This window comes from Leptodactylus fuscus, chromosome 6 (genome assembly GCF_031893055.1).
Source record: "Leptodactylus fuscus isolate aLepFus1 chromosome 6, aLepFus1.hap2, whole genome shotgun sequence".
Taxonomy (NCBI): domain Eukaryota; kingdom Metazoa; phylum Chordata; class Amphibia; order Anura; family Leptodactylidae; genus Leptodactylus; species Leptodactylus fuscus.
The window spans coordinates 30,706,756-30,721,715 of record NC_134270.1 but is presented as its reverse complement, the minus strand read 5'-3'; the positions used below and the strand labels follow the sequence as shown (position 1 = coordinate 30,721,715).

Below are 14,960 nucleotides of genomic sequence, written 5' to 3'. Positions count from 1 at the left end.
TATATATCCTATCCATGTCCAACCTACGTTTTTCTCCATAGTTAGGGAGATACATTATTAATCCTAAGGATAGGCCCTCCATACTAGAAACTGGATAACCCCTTTAATGTACTATAGATACATAGTGGACAGTAGGACGTTTGGCAATTTATTTCCATGTTTTGCTTACCAGATTTCTCAGAACAGCATGGCAGGTAAAATCACAGACGCAGCGATCATCTTCAGCATCCTCGTCCCATGAGCCGCCATATCGCCTACACCGGTCTTGTTCACATTCGCTGTCCTCACCAGACCCTGATCCAGCAATTCCAGACCCACATTCTATAGCAGAGAGTAAAATTACAATGTCACATTCAGGTATGTACAGATATGTTTAATCCAAACAATTACTTATCTCAGTTCTAAAAAGACCTTGCAAGACCGGTCACATTCTGAATAACCCAAATGACATACCGGGGCTCACGGGCCCACATATGGACCCATGCACAATATGATATTCTGCAAGAGGCCTTTTGTGCCTACCTGGATGAGTTCTATAATAAGGTGAACAATGCATAGTCTTCCTCTTAGGGTTGCCGGTAATGTAATGGAAGTCACAACAATTCTAAAATATTGTGACATATAAGATATAAATAGGGAATAGAACCTGAACAAAAGAACAGAAATTGCATTAACAGAAGCTCTGGAATAATAGAGCGGATGTATTGACCAGTCGTTTCTATCAGAGTCATCCGTCTTGGGCAACCTTTCATTATAAATAAATAGGCCCATTCATGCGCTCGGCCATTGTGAGGAACATCTCAGACCCATTATCTGTTATTGCCAATATCCTCCTCCCCACCTTTTATTGCTATTAAAATAAGAAATTGTTAGTAAAAGCAGAACCTGCAGAAAAAACACAGGAAAAAGTGTGTGAAGTCAATGGGTCGCTGGATAATGAGTTCCTACCATGAGAAACCCTTTATTATACGGACGTCAGATCTGCAAATATCTTCACATGGAAATTACTGGGGAGAAAATATAACTCTAATGCTGTCAGTATATGGAGAGCTCTGAATAGAAGAAAATCCACTTTTTAATGAACACAAAATTATTATTCCATGTGTACGACAGAATCTTAACCCTGACCGACTCATTGACCCATACCATTTATTACCCAGGCAACAGACCATTCACAAAGCTACGGTCTACCGCTGGCATCAACGGGAAAGCCTCACCTGTGGTATAGTAAGGGCTCATGTATATTTTTAGCATCATGTTCAGAAGCGAGATTTACTACGGTATGACCATTTACAATAGGCATGTCCAACATGTCTATAGAGAAGCAGATGAATTCAAGCCAGTTATGCCTGGCAAATAAAAGACGACCGGCAATAATATAGCCATAGATCAAGAGATATCTTTACAGTAAGAAGTCTAAGGACTTAAAGGGGTTGTCTATGATATCAAATTTTATGGCTTATCCATCAGTATCTGAATGGTGGGCAGCCGACAGCTGGCCCCACACCGATCAGCCGTCCATCATCCATTAATATGCCCTAATAGAGCACGTTATAATGTAATGGAAAGGGTCCAGAGACCCTCTCGATGGGTTGGAGCAGAGATTTGCGAGGTTAGAATGGCTCCTGTTTTGACCATTTATATCATGCTCACCTATTCACATAAATGGTCTTTTTAAGGTAGATTATGGTCCAAATCTTCTCTTGCTAATTTGCTAAGAAGTTATGGTACCCCAAAGTGATCTGATACAAAATCTACGAGGCCTGTGTTTATACAGACGCCTTCCTCCTATGAACTGGTTGTATACTAGGGTTGAGCCGATCTTGAGATTTCAAGATCGATTTTAAAATCCGATTTTCCAGCCAATCTCGATCCCGATCGTGAAATTTGCTCGATCGCCGATCGGAATCTGATCTTTTCTGATCCTGATCCTCAACCCTAGTCAATGCTTCTCTATGGGAAAAGTCACTTTTAGGGTCGAACCGATCTTGAGATAACCTCTGATCTCGATCCCGCTGGAAAAGATCGGTTCGGAATTCCGATCGCGATCGTGAAATATACTCGATGGCCAATCGGAATCTGATCTTTTCCGATCCCAATCACTCAACCCTATTGTGCACCACAATTTGCTTTGGCTTCCTATTTGTGAAGTCATGTTAGATGGAGAAGACCTGATAGACATCTAAATTTAAGATACTTTCTGTCTGGCTAATACCCGGTGCACATCTCCATTTCTGTATGGAGAGTCCACTTGGGTTACCTAAGGACACCCGCGGACCCCATAGACTGTAATGGGGTCCGTGTGGTTTCCACATGAAAAATGCGGACAGAAAAGTGCTGCATGCAGGACTTTTCTCTCTGCATATTTCATGCAATGGAATCACCCAAACACAGATGTGAACTGGGCCTAAGTAGAATGAAATATGGTGAGAGGGGGTATGTTTTCTATGCTTTTAACTTTGTTCCATAAGCAAGAGTAATTTTTCATGGTCTTTGAATTTGGGTGACACCATGGGCATGTCGGTAGGCGGCTGCAGTTGTACCCATCTATAACTGAGGGATCCCAAAGGCCCATCTAAAACAAGACTCCAGTATTATCCAGTCATATTAATGTGACCACCGCCTACTTTTGACGTCAACGTTAAATAACCAATGGCAGAAGGCACGTGTCATCAGCCATCTGGATGTGCTCATCATTGTGGAAGGCACGATGGATCAACACAAGTATGCATCTATCCTTGCGGACCATGTTCACCCCTACATGCGAAATGTTTTTCCTCAAGATGCAGGACAATGCAACGTGTCATAAAGCTCACAGTGTATATGCATGATTCGAGGAGCACCAGGATGAATTTACCATACCCCCTTGGCCAGCAAATTCCCCGGACTTGAACCCAATCGAGAATCAGTGGGACCACCTCGATCGGGTTGTTCGCGCCATGGATGCTCAACCACGTAACCTAGCGCAGCTGGCCACGGCACTGGAGTTGGCATGGATCAACATCCCAGTGACATCTTCACAACATCCCCTCTCTTCCTGCACGTCTCGCAGCGGTCCGCTCTGCCAAAGGTGGTTATTCTGGATTTTGACAGGTGGTCACATTAATGTGACTGGACTGTGTATAAATGACTATGGTAACTGGGCCCTGTTACAGATTTTACATTGGAGTCCAGGAGACTCAGATTAGAACTTTGGGTGGCAAATTTCAACTTTTTCCAGTCTGAGCGATGTCCTATCCTGATTAGTAGTACCCAAGAATGGTTGTCATTCCTACTGCGCTATCTGAACCGCCTTGGGCTGCGTTAACTTATTAAAATAATATTACATTTAGTGCGCTGGGAAAAAAAAAACACATCAGCAACCTTAGAATAAACTGAGAATGAAAGAATCATCGACAAAATGAGCAAACTACATGGGCCAATTGGACGTAATCTGTCATCAGCATTCGCCGCGGCGGCGCCAGGGGTTTTTGCCACAAGCAGAAGCGCTCAGAAGTTCTAATTAACAAAGCCGGTAGAAGAGATGTGCTGAATGTGTAGAAATAAAGCGACAACACCATGGGTATTTTCAAAGTGTACTTTTACCTTTAATAATAATTACAGAAGTAGTGATTGTGAGATACTAAAGAAGGAAATATTCTGGGACATGAGAATCAGATACTGCGAGGATCTGAAGTGTGAAATGAAAGCGTCACTGTATCAATCCTCCCCGGTCTATTTACGTAAAACGATCGCCAGTTATCAGGAGATAAAAGCAAGGGATGCCGATAAAAGTCTCTCTTTCAAGTCTCTACTAAGCCAACAGCCTCCTCTCTTCTGCACCCCCATCGGCCCCACCACACTCCATTCCTGCATCCATCCCCGGCCTCATCCAAGCCATGCTGTGTTAATGAACTCATGGTAATTACACTTGTGCTGAATATGAGACGGGATATTAAAGGCTGTGCTCATAACTGATCACCCGAAAGCCGGAATCACCCCCCGAGCGTTGCTAGGAGACTAGTCAAATATACCCTTATTATCTGGCACTGTGCAGCTCTCTGGAGAAAGACGGAGCAGATCTACAGGACAGAAACGTTCATCCTCAGCGCTTTCAACGCCGCGCATAACACAACACAGGGATTAAGCCCAAATGATTGTCTTTCAGTCACCCAATAGTGAACGTTAGAATGAATATAATTGGCCAATGTTTGCCTTCCCGAGTGTGCCAAAATCCAAAATACACACGCTTTCTGTACTTTAATTGAAAAAACGGTATTTTCCATTTACTAAGCCTAGTATGAATGATAAAAATAAACCAGAAATATAGTTGTCCTCAATGCTTGTCAATCTGCAGCATTTTCTGCAGGATGGAGATATCAATAGTGTTGGAAAAATGCTACAGAGAACACGGGGTTAAATCTTCTGCTGATCAGTGTCCTCCTCCAGTAATGGCCGGCTACAAGTAATGGCTGTCTACAAGTAATGGCTGTCTACAAGTAATGGCTGGCCACAAGTAATGGCCGGCCACAAGTAATGGCTGGCTACAAGTAATGGCTGGCCACAAGTAATGGCTGGTTACAAGTAATGGCTGGCTACAAGTAATGGCTGGCCACAAGTAATGGCTGGCCACAAGTAATGGCCGGCTACAAGTAATGGCTGGCCACAAGTAATGGCTGGCTACAAGTAATGGCTGGCTACAAGTAATGGCTGGCCACAAGTAATGGCTGGCCACAAGTAATGGCCGGCTACAAGTAATGGCTGGCCACAAGTAATGGCCATCCACTACTGCTGACAGCGCATAGCTGGTAGGCTACAGCTCCAACCAGTTGTCTTGAAGCCTGTCACAAGATGGTGAGGATGAGGAGGCTAGACACATTTGCAATTTATTGATAGATTTCTCAATTATTAACTGTAATATTAGACAACATAGGACCAAGGGCGATGGTGAAATGAAAGAAAGAAGACTTGGGATATATTTTTAATTTTCTATGTTTAGTGAACCTTTAAGTCTACCAGATCTATTGAAATACACAAAAATAGTTTAATTGCCTTCAAAAGCACTAAAATAAAATACGGATTCATATTTCTTCCTTTAGGAAAGGGTCTTACTGTGCAGTTGGCAGGGGAACTTGAGGCAGTCCAAATTCCACAGTCGAAAGCAGAAGCAGAGGTCGGGCTTTCTACCACAGCTTTGCTCTCTGATTAGCCTCACACAAAATGTTGCTAATTAGCCTGAGCCTTGCAACGCAGATGAAACGGTGGCAGAATCCTCACCAAGATGGAGCAGGATGCTTCTTATTGCAGAAAAACAATGGTCCAGACTTATTAAAACTTAATAAAGGCCTTGACTGGCACAGGGCACTGCTGATTTATGAAGATCTTCAGGCCTCCTAACAAATCAGGTGCATGCCATTATGCAGATCTATAGACTTCTATTATATCATACACCAGAAAACTGTCATGAGTAATAATATATATATATATCAGGCTAAAGCATCCCCAACCTGCTCCATTCGGCCCATATTCACACAATGTAGCAAGCAAGGTACAGAATGTGGTGAACTTTTGGTACAAGAAAAGGTCTTGTGTCAAATGTGGAGCACAATATCATTTCTCTGGCCACAAAAGTGGCGTAGAAAGATTGATAGATTCCCAACAATGAGAGGCAAATTCTAGACATAATTTGGAGCTGATTTCAAGGGAGAATCCACCTCAAAAGCAGTTGCAAATTCCATTGTGTGAATGTGACAGTAGAAATAAAACATGTGGCCTAAGGGTCCAGTTACACAGAGGAAAATGGTGAGAAATTTTTTTTTCAGCGCTGAAATTTCACACCAAATTCCTCACCATTTTCCTTCGTTCGATTGGACCCTAAGGGTGAGTTCAGACAGAGTTTTTTGGACCAGAACCTGAAGCGGAGGCCGCCTCAGGTTCCGGTCCAAAAGACAGGTCGCCGCGAATGAAAGCAGTCGCACTGTACCGGCATCCAGCCGCGCACTCTGCTCTGGATTAGGCCCAATGAATAGGCATAGTCTGGAGGAGGGTGTATCTTTAGGCCGAATCACGAGGCGACCCAGCCTGAAGAATGAGCATGTTGCTTCTTTTTCCTGGGAGTCGGGAGAAATGGCTTCCGGAAAAAGCTCATGAGTGGCACCCATTGATTTCAATGGAAGCCGCCTTTTTGGTCAGGATTTTGAGGCGAATACAGCCTCAAAATCCTGACCAAAAAACTCTGTGTGAACTTTTAGGCTACATTTACAGGAGCGAGGTGCAAAATGGATGTGAAAAACAACCAATTTTCACGTCCAACTTACTCCTGAGAGGCGCATATTTCATGGATCCCCATACAATGGACCATCAAAATAATGGTCATGGGAAAAGTTCTCATTCACTTGAATTGAATTTAATCCGGTTCAGCATGCAACCTTCCACTATATTTATTCTCTATAGGATTGCTCATGAAGTTAGTCCCTATTATATCAATAGAAGATAACTTCATATCTTGGTACAACCTTTTTAAGATGCCCATACAGCTTCAGTAGCTATTTCTTCCTACCACCTGACCTCCGTGCATGTTCTCTTAATATAGAAAGACGAGCAAGACTTTACCAGACATCTCTAGCAGTGGCTTATCTACTTTAGGCCGGGTTCAGACGGGGTTTTTTGGTCAGGATTTTGACGCGGAATCAGCGTTAAAATTCTGACCAAAAAAACACCTCCCATTGAGAGCCGGTCATTTCCTTTCTCCGCTAGCAGTTGGTTCCCGCTCGCGGAGAAAAGAAGCGAGCTGCCCTTTCTTCAGGTGGATTCTGCGGCTGATTCAGCAGCGGACATCTGCCTCGCGACACCTCTCTCCCGGCTAGGTTCATTCATTTGCACTGCACTGGCATCCAGGCGTGGCTAGCCGTTTTTTGGTCTGGAATCTGAGACGGCCTCTGCGTCCAATTCCGGACAAAAAAAACTCACGTGTGAACTTAACCTCAAGAGCATGGATAGTGTTATGTCAGTCCAGGTAGCTGCAACGGGGCTAAGGGATAGCAGTAGGGAATCTCGCCCTGAACTACTCCCACTAGCTATCCCGGTCCCTGCCTCACGGGTGTGGGTCGGCTGTACTCAGGCTAAGCCTGACCCCGACAGCTCCTCTCTCACTGATTCCGTAGGCCTAGAGGGAAGTGGGAGAAGGAATGCCCTATAAGACCTCTAGGGACTGGAGACTAAAGGGGGTCACCCCTAACGAACAAGTGAAGCTGCTACTGACAGGGACTGACAAGGGTGTGCGCTGACTAACAACACAAGCAGCACACAGGAAACATGTGGGAAAGGATTCCCCCAAACCAATATGGGAAGGAACCATACACTAGGAAACAAACACAGGGAAACTGAGTAGAAATCAAAGGATAAGGCAATTCACTCACACAGTCAATTATACACAGAGGGAGGATTGGTGAACACAGAAGGGAAAACACACAAACCAACTCGTTCACCCAAACCTCCCAAAAACCAACCACGGAACTTCCTCTATCCCAGAACACCACCTACTCCTCCTGCTAAGGCCTAGCTCTGTAAAAGCGACACTCAGCACAGAACCATGGGAGGCATGGGTTTAAATACAGAGTAGAGACCACTCCTCCCAGGTGCAAATGGGAGGACAGACTAATCAACCAGGAGATAAAGCTGCCTACCAGCAGTGCGCGCGTGCAAGTCAGAAGGTGTGCACCAATACTCACGACAGGACAACCCCGCAGCGCCAGGATGCCACCCCAGACACCGCGCAGCCAAAAACTCCCCAGGTAAGAAAAATAGAAAGTAAAGAACCTTAATACTCCTAACAGATAGAGCATGTTGAACTCTTGACTACTCAATCTTTTACTCTCCTGGAGGAGAAGTACCAATTAGATTACATAGTCGACTTGACTGGTTCTATCAAAGTCAGTGGGTTCATCCAACTAGTATGCATGGTTTGGTGTCCAGTGTAAGTTCACACGGGGAACGGTAAGGCGGATTCTGGCACCAAGAGTGACGCGGGGAGCCGCGTCACTCTCGGGTCAAAACCCGCATGCCACGACTGTCGCGGCTTCTGACAGTCGCAGCTTCCCCCTTTGTAGTTGGCTCAAATGAATGGGCTGACACTGGAGGTTGCTGCTGCCAGGCGGATGCCGCGGCTCAGCGAGGGCAACTCGCTTCTACGTAGACCTCCATTGTGAGGGGGCGGACTATGACGTGGATTACGCAGCATAATCTGCCCCCTTAGTGCCCGTGTGAATGAGCCCTATGGGACAGTGCACACTGAGTTTTTTGGCGCTGATTTTGACGCTGAATCCACCTCCAAAAAAATCCTCCCAATACAGTTCTATTGGGAGGCTTTTTTTTTAGGCTGATTTTTGAGGCGGAATCAGCGTCAAAATCAGCGCTAAAAAACTCTGTGTGAATGGAGCCTTATGGTATAAAGACATTAACAAAAGATGTGAGGGCCAAATGCCATCAAAACTGTGAGAGCAATCCATTTACTAATACCATCTGATCACAAGGTGCTATTAATATTAACCAAAAATGAAAAAGGTACAAAAATGACAGCTGGGTGTAAACCAAGAGCAGAAAAGTGGTTTGGCTGTCTAACTAATCTTTAGGTGCTCGACCCTCGCATTGGGTTTGAAAGCCATCGATCTTCTCTAATGTGTTCATGATCACCCTTAATAACCCTCAGCCACTCCAAGACATTACTGCTGTTTATAACTCGGTCCTGGGAAGGATTGTCAGTGCTATGCCATGAAGGACACATGCAGGCAGAATAGGATGTTTGCCAATGTCTCTTTCACACCTCTGGGGATGAGGCGAGGAGCTGGCGATGATATAGTCATCCTCTTCTACGTTATAAACAGGAATAGATGTCCTTCCAAGTGACTCATATACAGGTGCTACCTAACAGGTGCAGTGTAAACAACAGCTGCCCAAACCTCTCCTCGCCCGGGCACACCTTCCACTGCCAAACAAGTGCATTATAAATGGCTTGTTGGACAGCAGAGAGAAGCGCATTGTCACATCGAAAAACCAGAGCTCGCAGATTTACAGAACATCATGTACTTTTTGAAGAGAAAAAGGGAAAATTTTTATAGCTCAAATGTGCTGATAATTTGGCAAAAAGACAGCACACAACAAAAAAAAAGACCTACAAAGCACCCTGAGGGTATATTCATGTGTACAGGTTTTGATCAGGTTTTGTTTGGATTTTTTATGTAGTTTTTGAAGCCAAAATCAGGCGTGAATCATAAAAACCTAAAACGTATACAGGACCGATGCTACTATTCTTTATTGGCTTAAAAACCTTAATCTAAAAACTAAAATTCTGCACATATAGCCAGAACGTCAGAAATTTGTTCCGCACCAGAATCAGTGCCAACTTTCTCCATGTGAATGGACCCTTAAAACAGGATCAGAATGGTTAAAAACATAAAAAAGCGACACTCACCTTGCTGATCTCCTGCTCCAACATCTACCTGGTCTCTACATCCCAGTCTGACGGGGTACCCAAAAAGCAGTGACAGATTGGTGAGGTGAGTACTGCTTTTTTCATGTTTATAGCCCATTCTAAACCTGCTTTACAATCCCCATAAAAAAATTTAAGAGGACCTTTCACCATCTCCACCAATTTCAACTCTTTCCATTCTTCCTTTGTTGTACTGAATCCTGCCCAGATTTTTCTCTAGCCTTCACTTTTCCTGAGCAATCAGTGCAGTAAGTTTTAACACCCAATACTGTCAAGTGGGTGGTGCTATGCTTTCTTCTTCAGCCCGGGAACACCCAAATTACAGTAAAGAGTCAACTTATATTGGGTACTGAAAGTAACAGAAATGATTGTTCAGGAATGGTCAGAGCTACAGAAAAAATTTCAACTGCACCAGAATCACTTGAGTAGAGCCTATTGAAACATGCAATAAGTTGGTGGAAGGGGTGCAAGGTTCTCTTTAAAACCACATGCACACTGCTGCACATACTGAACGTTCACGTGCACAGTTTATTATGGCATAGGAGTATTGTTTTACATTGGCACCATATGGCGGCACATGCAGTGCATTAGAGACGGTGAGAAGTATGGTTACATGCGTGCAGTCCACCATCCACATATCGCGCTCTGATGTGATCATTGACTATATAGTACTCATTATATACTTATTCAATCCTTAGAAGGTATAGAGAAGTAAATCATCCACCTTATTCATATTATATACGAATGGAAAAAGAATCATAAAGGAAGTTTTACGTAATTATTAAAAAGAGTTTCTTGGTAACCACTATGTGAACATTTCTGCATATTACGGCAAGTTTCCTTTTGCTCGCAGCTGAACACGATCTAGTAGTATTGATGTGTCAGCAGCCAGAAAGAGAAGCCACTGGTGGGGAGAGTCTCCAATTATCCGCACACCTGCACAATCCGCTAACAAAAAGAAATTATAAAATTAGCAAATTCAGATATCACATAGATGAGGCTTGTTCATGTAATCACTTCCGGGATGGAGAATGAACATGGAACAAGAGGCACACGTAACACGCAGCATATCGCAGGTGGAGGTAGGAAATAGCATCAAGCAAGTGAATAGCTCATCATTGGTTCCTGTAGAATTATGTCCTAATTATAACCCAAGATGCTCTAGATTTTCAGAAAACCTAGAGAGGTGTGCACTCGCAACGTGGGGCCTCAACCAGAAACTGATCTGTTATTATTTAACATTGACTCATCAGTTTGCATCCGTTTTTAGCTGCTAAGGCCTCGTTCACATCTGCATTGGTAATCCGTTTGGGGAGTCCGCATGAGGACCCCCCCCTCCCCCGAACAGAATACCAAATGCATTTGCAAGCGCTGTGCAGTGATAGCACACAGATTTCCATAGACTATAATGGGGTCTGTGTGCTTGCCGCAAGATCTCCATAGTGAACATGTGGAGAGGAAAGTAATTCACAATCTACTTTCCTCTACACATGAGTTTGATCTTGCGGCAAGCACACGGACCCCATTATAGTCTATGGGATCCTTGTGCTTTCACTGCACACCGCTTGCAAATGCGTTCTGTAGTCCCAATGCGGACTCCCTGAACGGATTACCAAACGCAGATGTGAACCAAGGGAAAGAAACTGAAGATCAAAACTTGAGGTGAACAGCCTGTAAGGCTAGACTCATATGACAGTGAATACTGGCTGTGCGACATCCGTTTTTTTTAACAGACATCACACTGAAACGTTATTTTTACTGTCATTGAATGAGGGCTATTCACATGACCGTTATTTTGACGGTCTGTTGTAATGGACTGTCAAAATATAGGTCATGTCCTGTTTTTATCCATTTTTACAGACCCCTCCACACATGTGAAGGTGTAGGGGATCCGTGAAAATGGGTGCCCGTCGGGTGTAAGACGACCATGAAAAACGGATGCTGTTCACGGCCGTTTTGCACCTCGATCATGTGAATGTACCCTTAGGCCACAAGTTTACTTTCTACTGGTAGATCCACAAAATGGAATTTGCTACTGATTTGGTGGATTCTGCCTCAAAACCAGCTCCAAATTTTGGCCAGAATATGCCTCTCATTGGGAGGAATCTATCAGTTCCTACAAGCCAGTTTTGTAGCATAAAGGAATGATATTGCGGTCCATATTTGATGCAAGGCCTTTTTTTGCACCAGATGTGTCCTACTTTTGGCCGTTTTCAAGGATATGTGCAAACAGGTGCCCCTTGGGGACTAGACGGCCATGAAAAATGGTCGTTTTGCATGTAAGTCGTCTGTATGTAGGCTATGTCCCATCTTCCCTTACAAGATATGTAAGCTCAGCTGAATCAAGGGTTAGTCAGGAGGAATAGTACCACTGATATTATTGTGCAGGGCTACAATGTGACTTTTCGTAGAACTACTCATTGATTCTAACTACTGAGTGACCGTTTTTAACGCCAGTCTTCATCAGCCCTGCATCAACTAAGGGTACGCCTCATTTATGAAGATGTGCACACCTCCACATAAATCAGGCACACCTCTGCCAAGCGCTAAGCCTACGAGGAAATCTAGGCCAGCTTGTAGCTGATGAAGATTTCAGGGATCATTTAAACCAGTCTCAAAAGTCTCAAATAAAAGCGAATGGCTTAAACTACCTTGCATATCAGGCATGGCAAATCTCACCCAGTGCATTCATTTGGACTGCAGCTCTTTTAACATTACTAGCACTACCAAATGCTGCAATGCATCCGCACCCTAAACTACTACAGATAACCTGGTAAAGAAACCTAGATAACAACCTCTCTCAGACATTGAAGTAACACAGGCTTAGACATCACATATCCCTCTGTACGGACACCATTGATCCTGGAACAACAGGTCTATAGATTTTACATAGTACTGTTAATCTGTAGCTATGGTTGGCGGTAATACACTGACTTTCAGGTTAAGCCTCTGATACGCTGCAGTCATCTGGGGTCCTGGAGTAGCCACAGTATTTTGCAAAAGAAAAGATAATATATATATAAAATCCCCCCTTCGAGTCTTAGCAACATCAGTACAGAATACCCTCAATACTAAATTCTTCGAGTTACTTGCTGAAATGGCTTTGGCTCGCAATAAAAATGTAATCCAAAAACCCATAAGAACCCCAAAATCACCCAGGAAATTGTTTTAGGCCAAGAGCCCCATGAGGCGTAAATGCTGCAGAAAAAAAAAAACGCAGCATTTTACAGTCACAGCAAAGTGGATGGGAGTCTAGAGAATCCAAACCCCACTTTGCGAAAAAAATATAAGCAGAGGAGAAGCTGCGATTTCCCAAACCGTTGCAATTTTGTAAATTGCAGCATGTCAATTATTCCTATGGAAACGTTGGTGGTTTCCCTATAGGTGTAATTGAACTCAATGCCACTCTGGTTTTTCTGCAGTGCGGCCACAAAACTACGCGCGCAAAATTGCGCGCGTTATACGCCCGTAACCCGACATTGCAATGAATGGAATCTGATTTCAGTGTGCAAACTCTGACACGTGTATACGTGCCAGATTGTGCGCCCGTATTCTCCGTGTGAACAGGCCCTAAGGGTGTCAACCTAGAGGGCGCTGTAGAGCGACCAAAAACAGGGTTAAAAAGGACTCTGACCACGCCCATACCAGAGAGAAAGGGGCTCAACTCCAGAGGGAGTGCACACAGCAGGAGAGTGCTGCTAGTGACCTGCAGGAGCAGGTGGATCATGGACCAGTTAGAGACAGACAGGCGGTCTGTCCCAAGAGGACTGGATTCCAGAAAGGACTTTGAACCAGACTGGTGAGAAGAAACCTCAGAGAGTATCTTGCCCTAATAGATTAGTGAGGGTTCAAGAAGTGAGGTATTGCCCTGTGTGGGGGCTAGGTTGTTTGTTGTTTTTGTTCCTGTTATAAGCTGAATAAAGCCACTTATTTTGGTTTACATTACCTGATCTGCTGTTTATTTGGCACTTAGCGCCACCAACACCTCTGTAAATCCAGGAAAACCGCTTACCTTTGATGCTAAATTACCCCCAATTGTCACAGCCCGTACACATGACCGTGAATTACATGGTCACGTGTGTGTGCCAACAATCTGGGTTGCAAAATACGGAATGGGTCCTATTCCTGTCCGATTTTGCAGCCCTGCTTTCACGGCTCCTGTTCATTGAATGAAAGAGGCCACGGAAGCAGAGACTGGTGCACGAGTGGCATACAGAAGACATCCATGTGGCTCCCGTTCGCTGTCCGTGCCATTCATTGGCAACAGGATTTACTGGGGTCAATGGTAATTGTTTTCACCAGTGCTACTATCAGTACTTCAAAGGATATATCCACAATGGCAGCAAATGGGTTAACAAGAGGAATTCAATAGTACCTTCATAATTCATGGCCGTATAAAGCACATTAAACAATTACTAGTAAGTCTATTATTTTTCTGTGCTTGCTTGTACTTGAATCTACAATATAGATAATCTCGAGGCGTGCGATCAAATCTGACCTCAATATGAAACCCTATGATGAATTCCAATTTCTTCCTTTGTAATAAAAAAGCTAAAAACAGGAAAAAAACAATTGAAACTGAATTACCATCTTCACAGGACCCTGCCCGGGAAACCTCGATTTTCTTCTTCTGCTTGCAGGATGCAGCTTGTAGTTCACACTGGTTGTCATAAGTGACTCCATCGCTGCCGCACACTGGTAGGTAGGGCTGGCGCTCGCAAGGCTGGCACACACACTGGTTGTTTACACACTTTGCACCAAAGCTACAGATGGTGTTTCCACAAGTCTCTGAAATACAATGAAACAAGGACCAAAAAATACATCAGAGTCATCACCAGGAGAGAGAGAAGATCCTATAGAACTTGACAATCATCTCACGTCATGTTTCATCATGAAATGTGAGGACAGACCATGTTCTGATTGTTTCTAGAAGCCAATATGCCACTTTTTGTTGCGGTTAAGGTTTATACAGTTTTTTTTTTTATTGATAGCTACTAATAAAAGACTCCTACAGATCGGGGTGGGTGGGCAATATGGCAGGCTGGTAACATGCATACTGAAGATGAATAAAATCATTACTCATGCGTGGAGGCTGATACACTAACACCTCTTCCTAGTACAGACACCTTCCAATCATTAACATATATAGAAATAATATACAGTTAGGACTTGCTTAAAGGGGTTATCCATCTTCCCAGCAGTGTTAAATCCTCACTATTCCCTTGTCCCTTTTATTGACTTTATTTTACTTGCTGCTCCTTGTATCACTGTTATTTATATGGAGTGCATAGGTGGACAAACTACATTTCCCATGATTCATCTGCCTGCCGAAGAGAGGAGGGAGTCATGCCAGAAACCAGGAGAGGTGAGTAACACCGATTTTTAAGTTTTTCACCTCCCCTGGGTTATAGATACTCTAGGGTCTGAAGAGACCCCACATGGGTGATGTACCCCCATACATAGGACGTAGGACACAACATTGCTGCTCCTACCC

At 43.9% G+C, this 14,960-nt stretch overlaps 1 protein-coding gene across 2 annotated transcripts in view; it reads right to left on the bottom strand.

The window, feature by feature from the left end:
• Positions 1 to 14,960, bottom strand: part of AGRN (agrin) — a 428,413-nt gene that overhangs the window by 107,332 nt on the left and 306,121 nt on the right. For both annotated transcript variants that reach the window (XM_075279649.1, XM_075279650.1), the window contains 2 exons: positions 14,054 to 14,254; positions 170 to 321 (listed from right to left, as the gene is read on the bottom strand). In XM_075279649.1, coding sequence (XP_075135750.1) covers positions 170 to 321; positions 14,054 to 14,254 — 353 coding nt within the window. The remainder of the gene's footprint in view (positions 1 to 169; positions 322 to 14,053; positions 14,255 to 14,960) is intronic.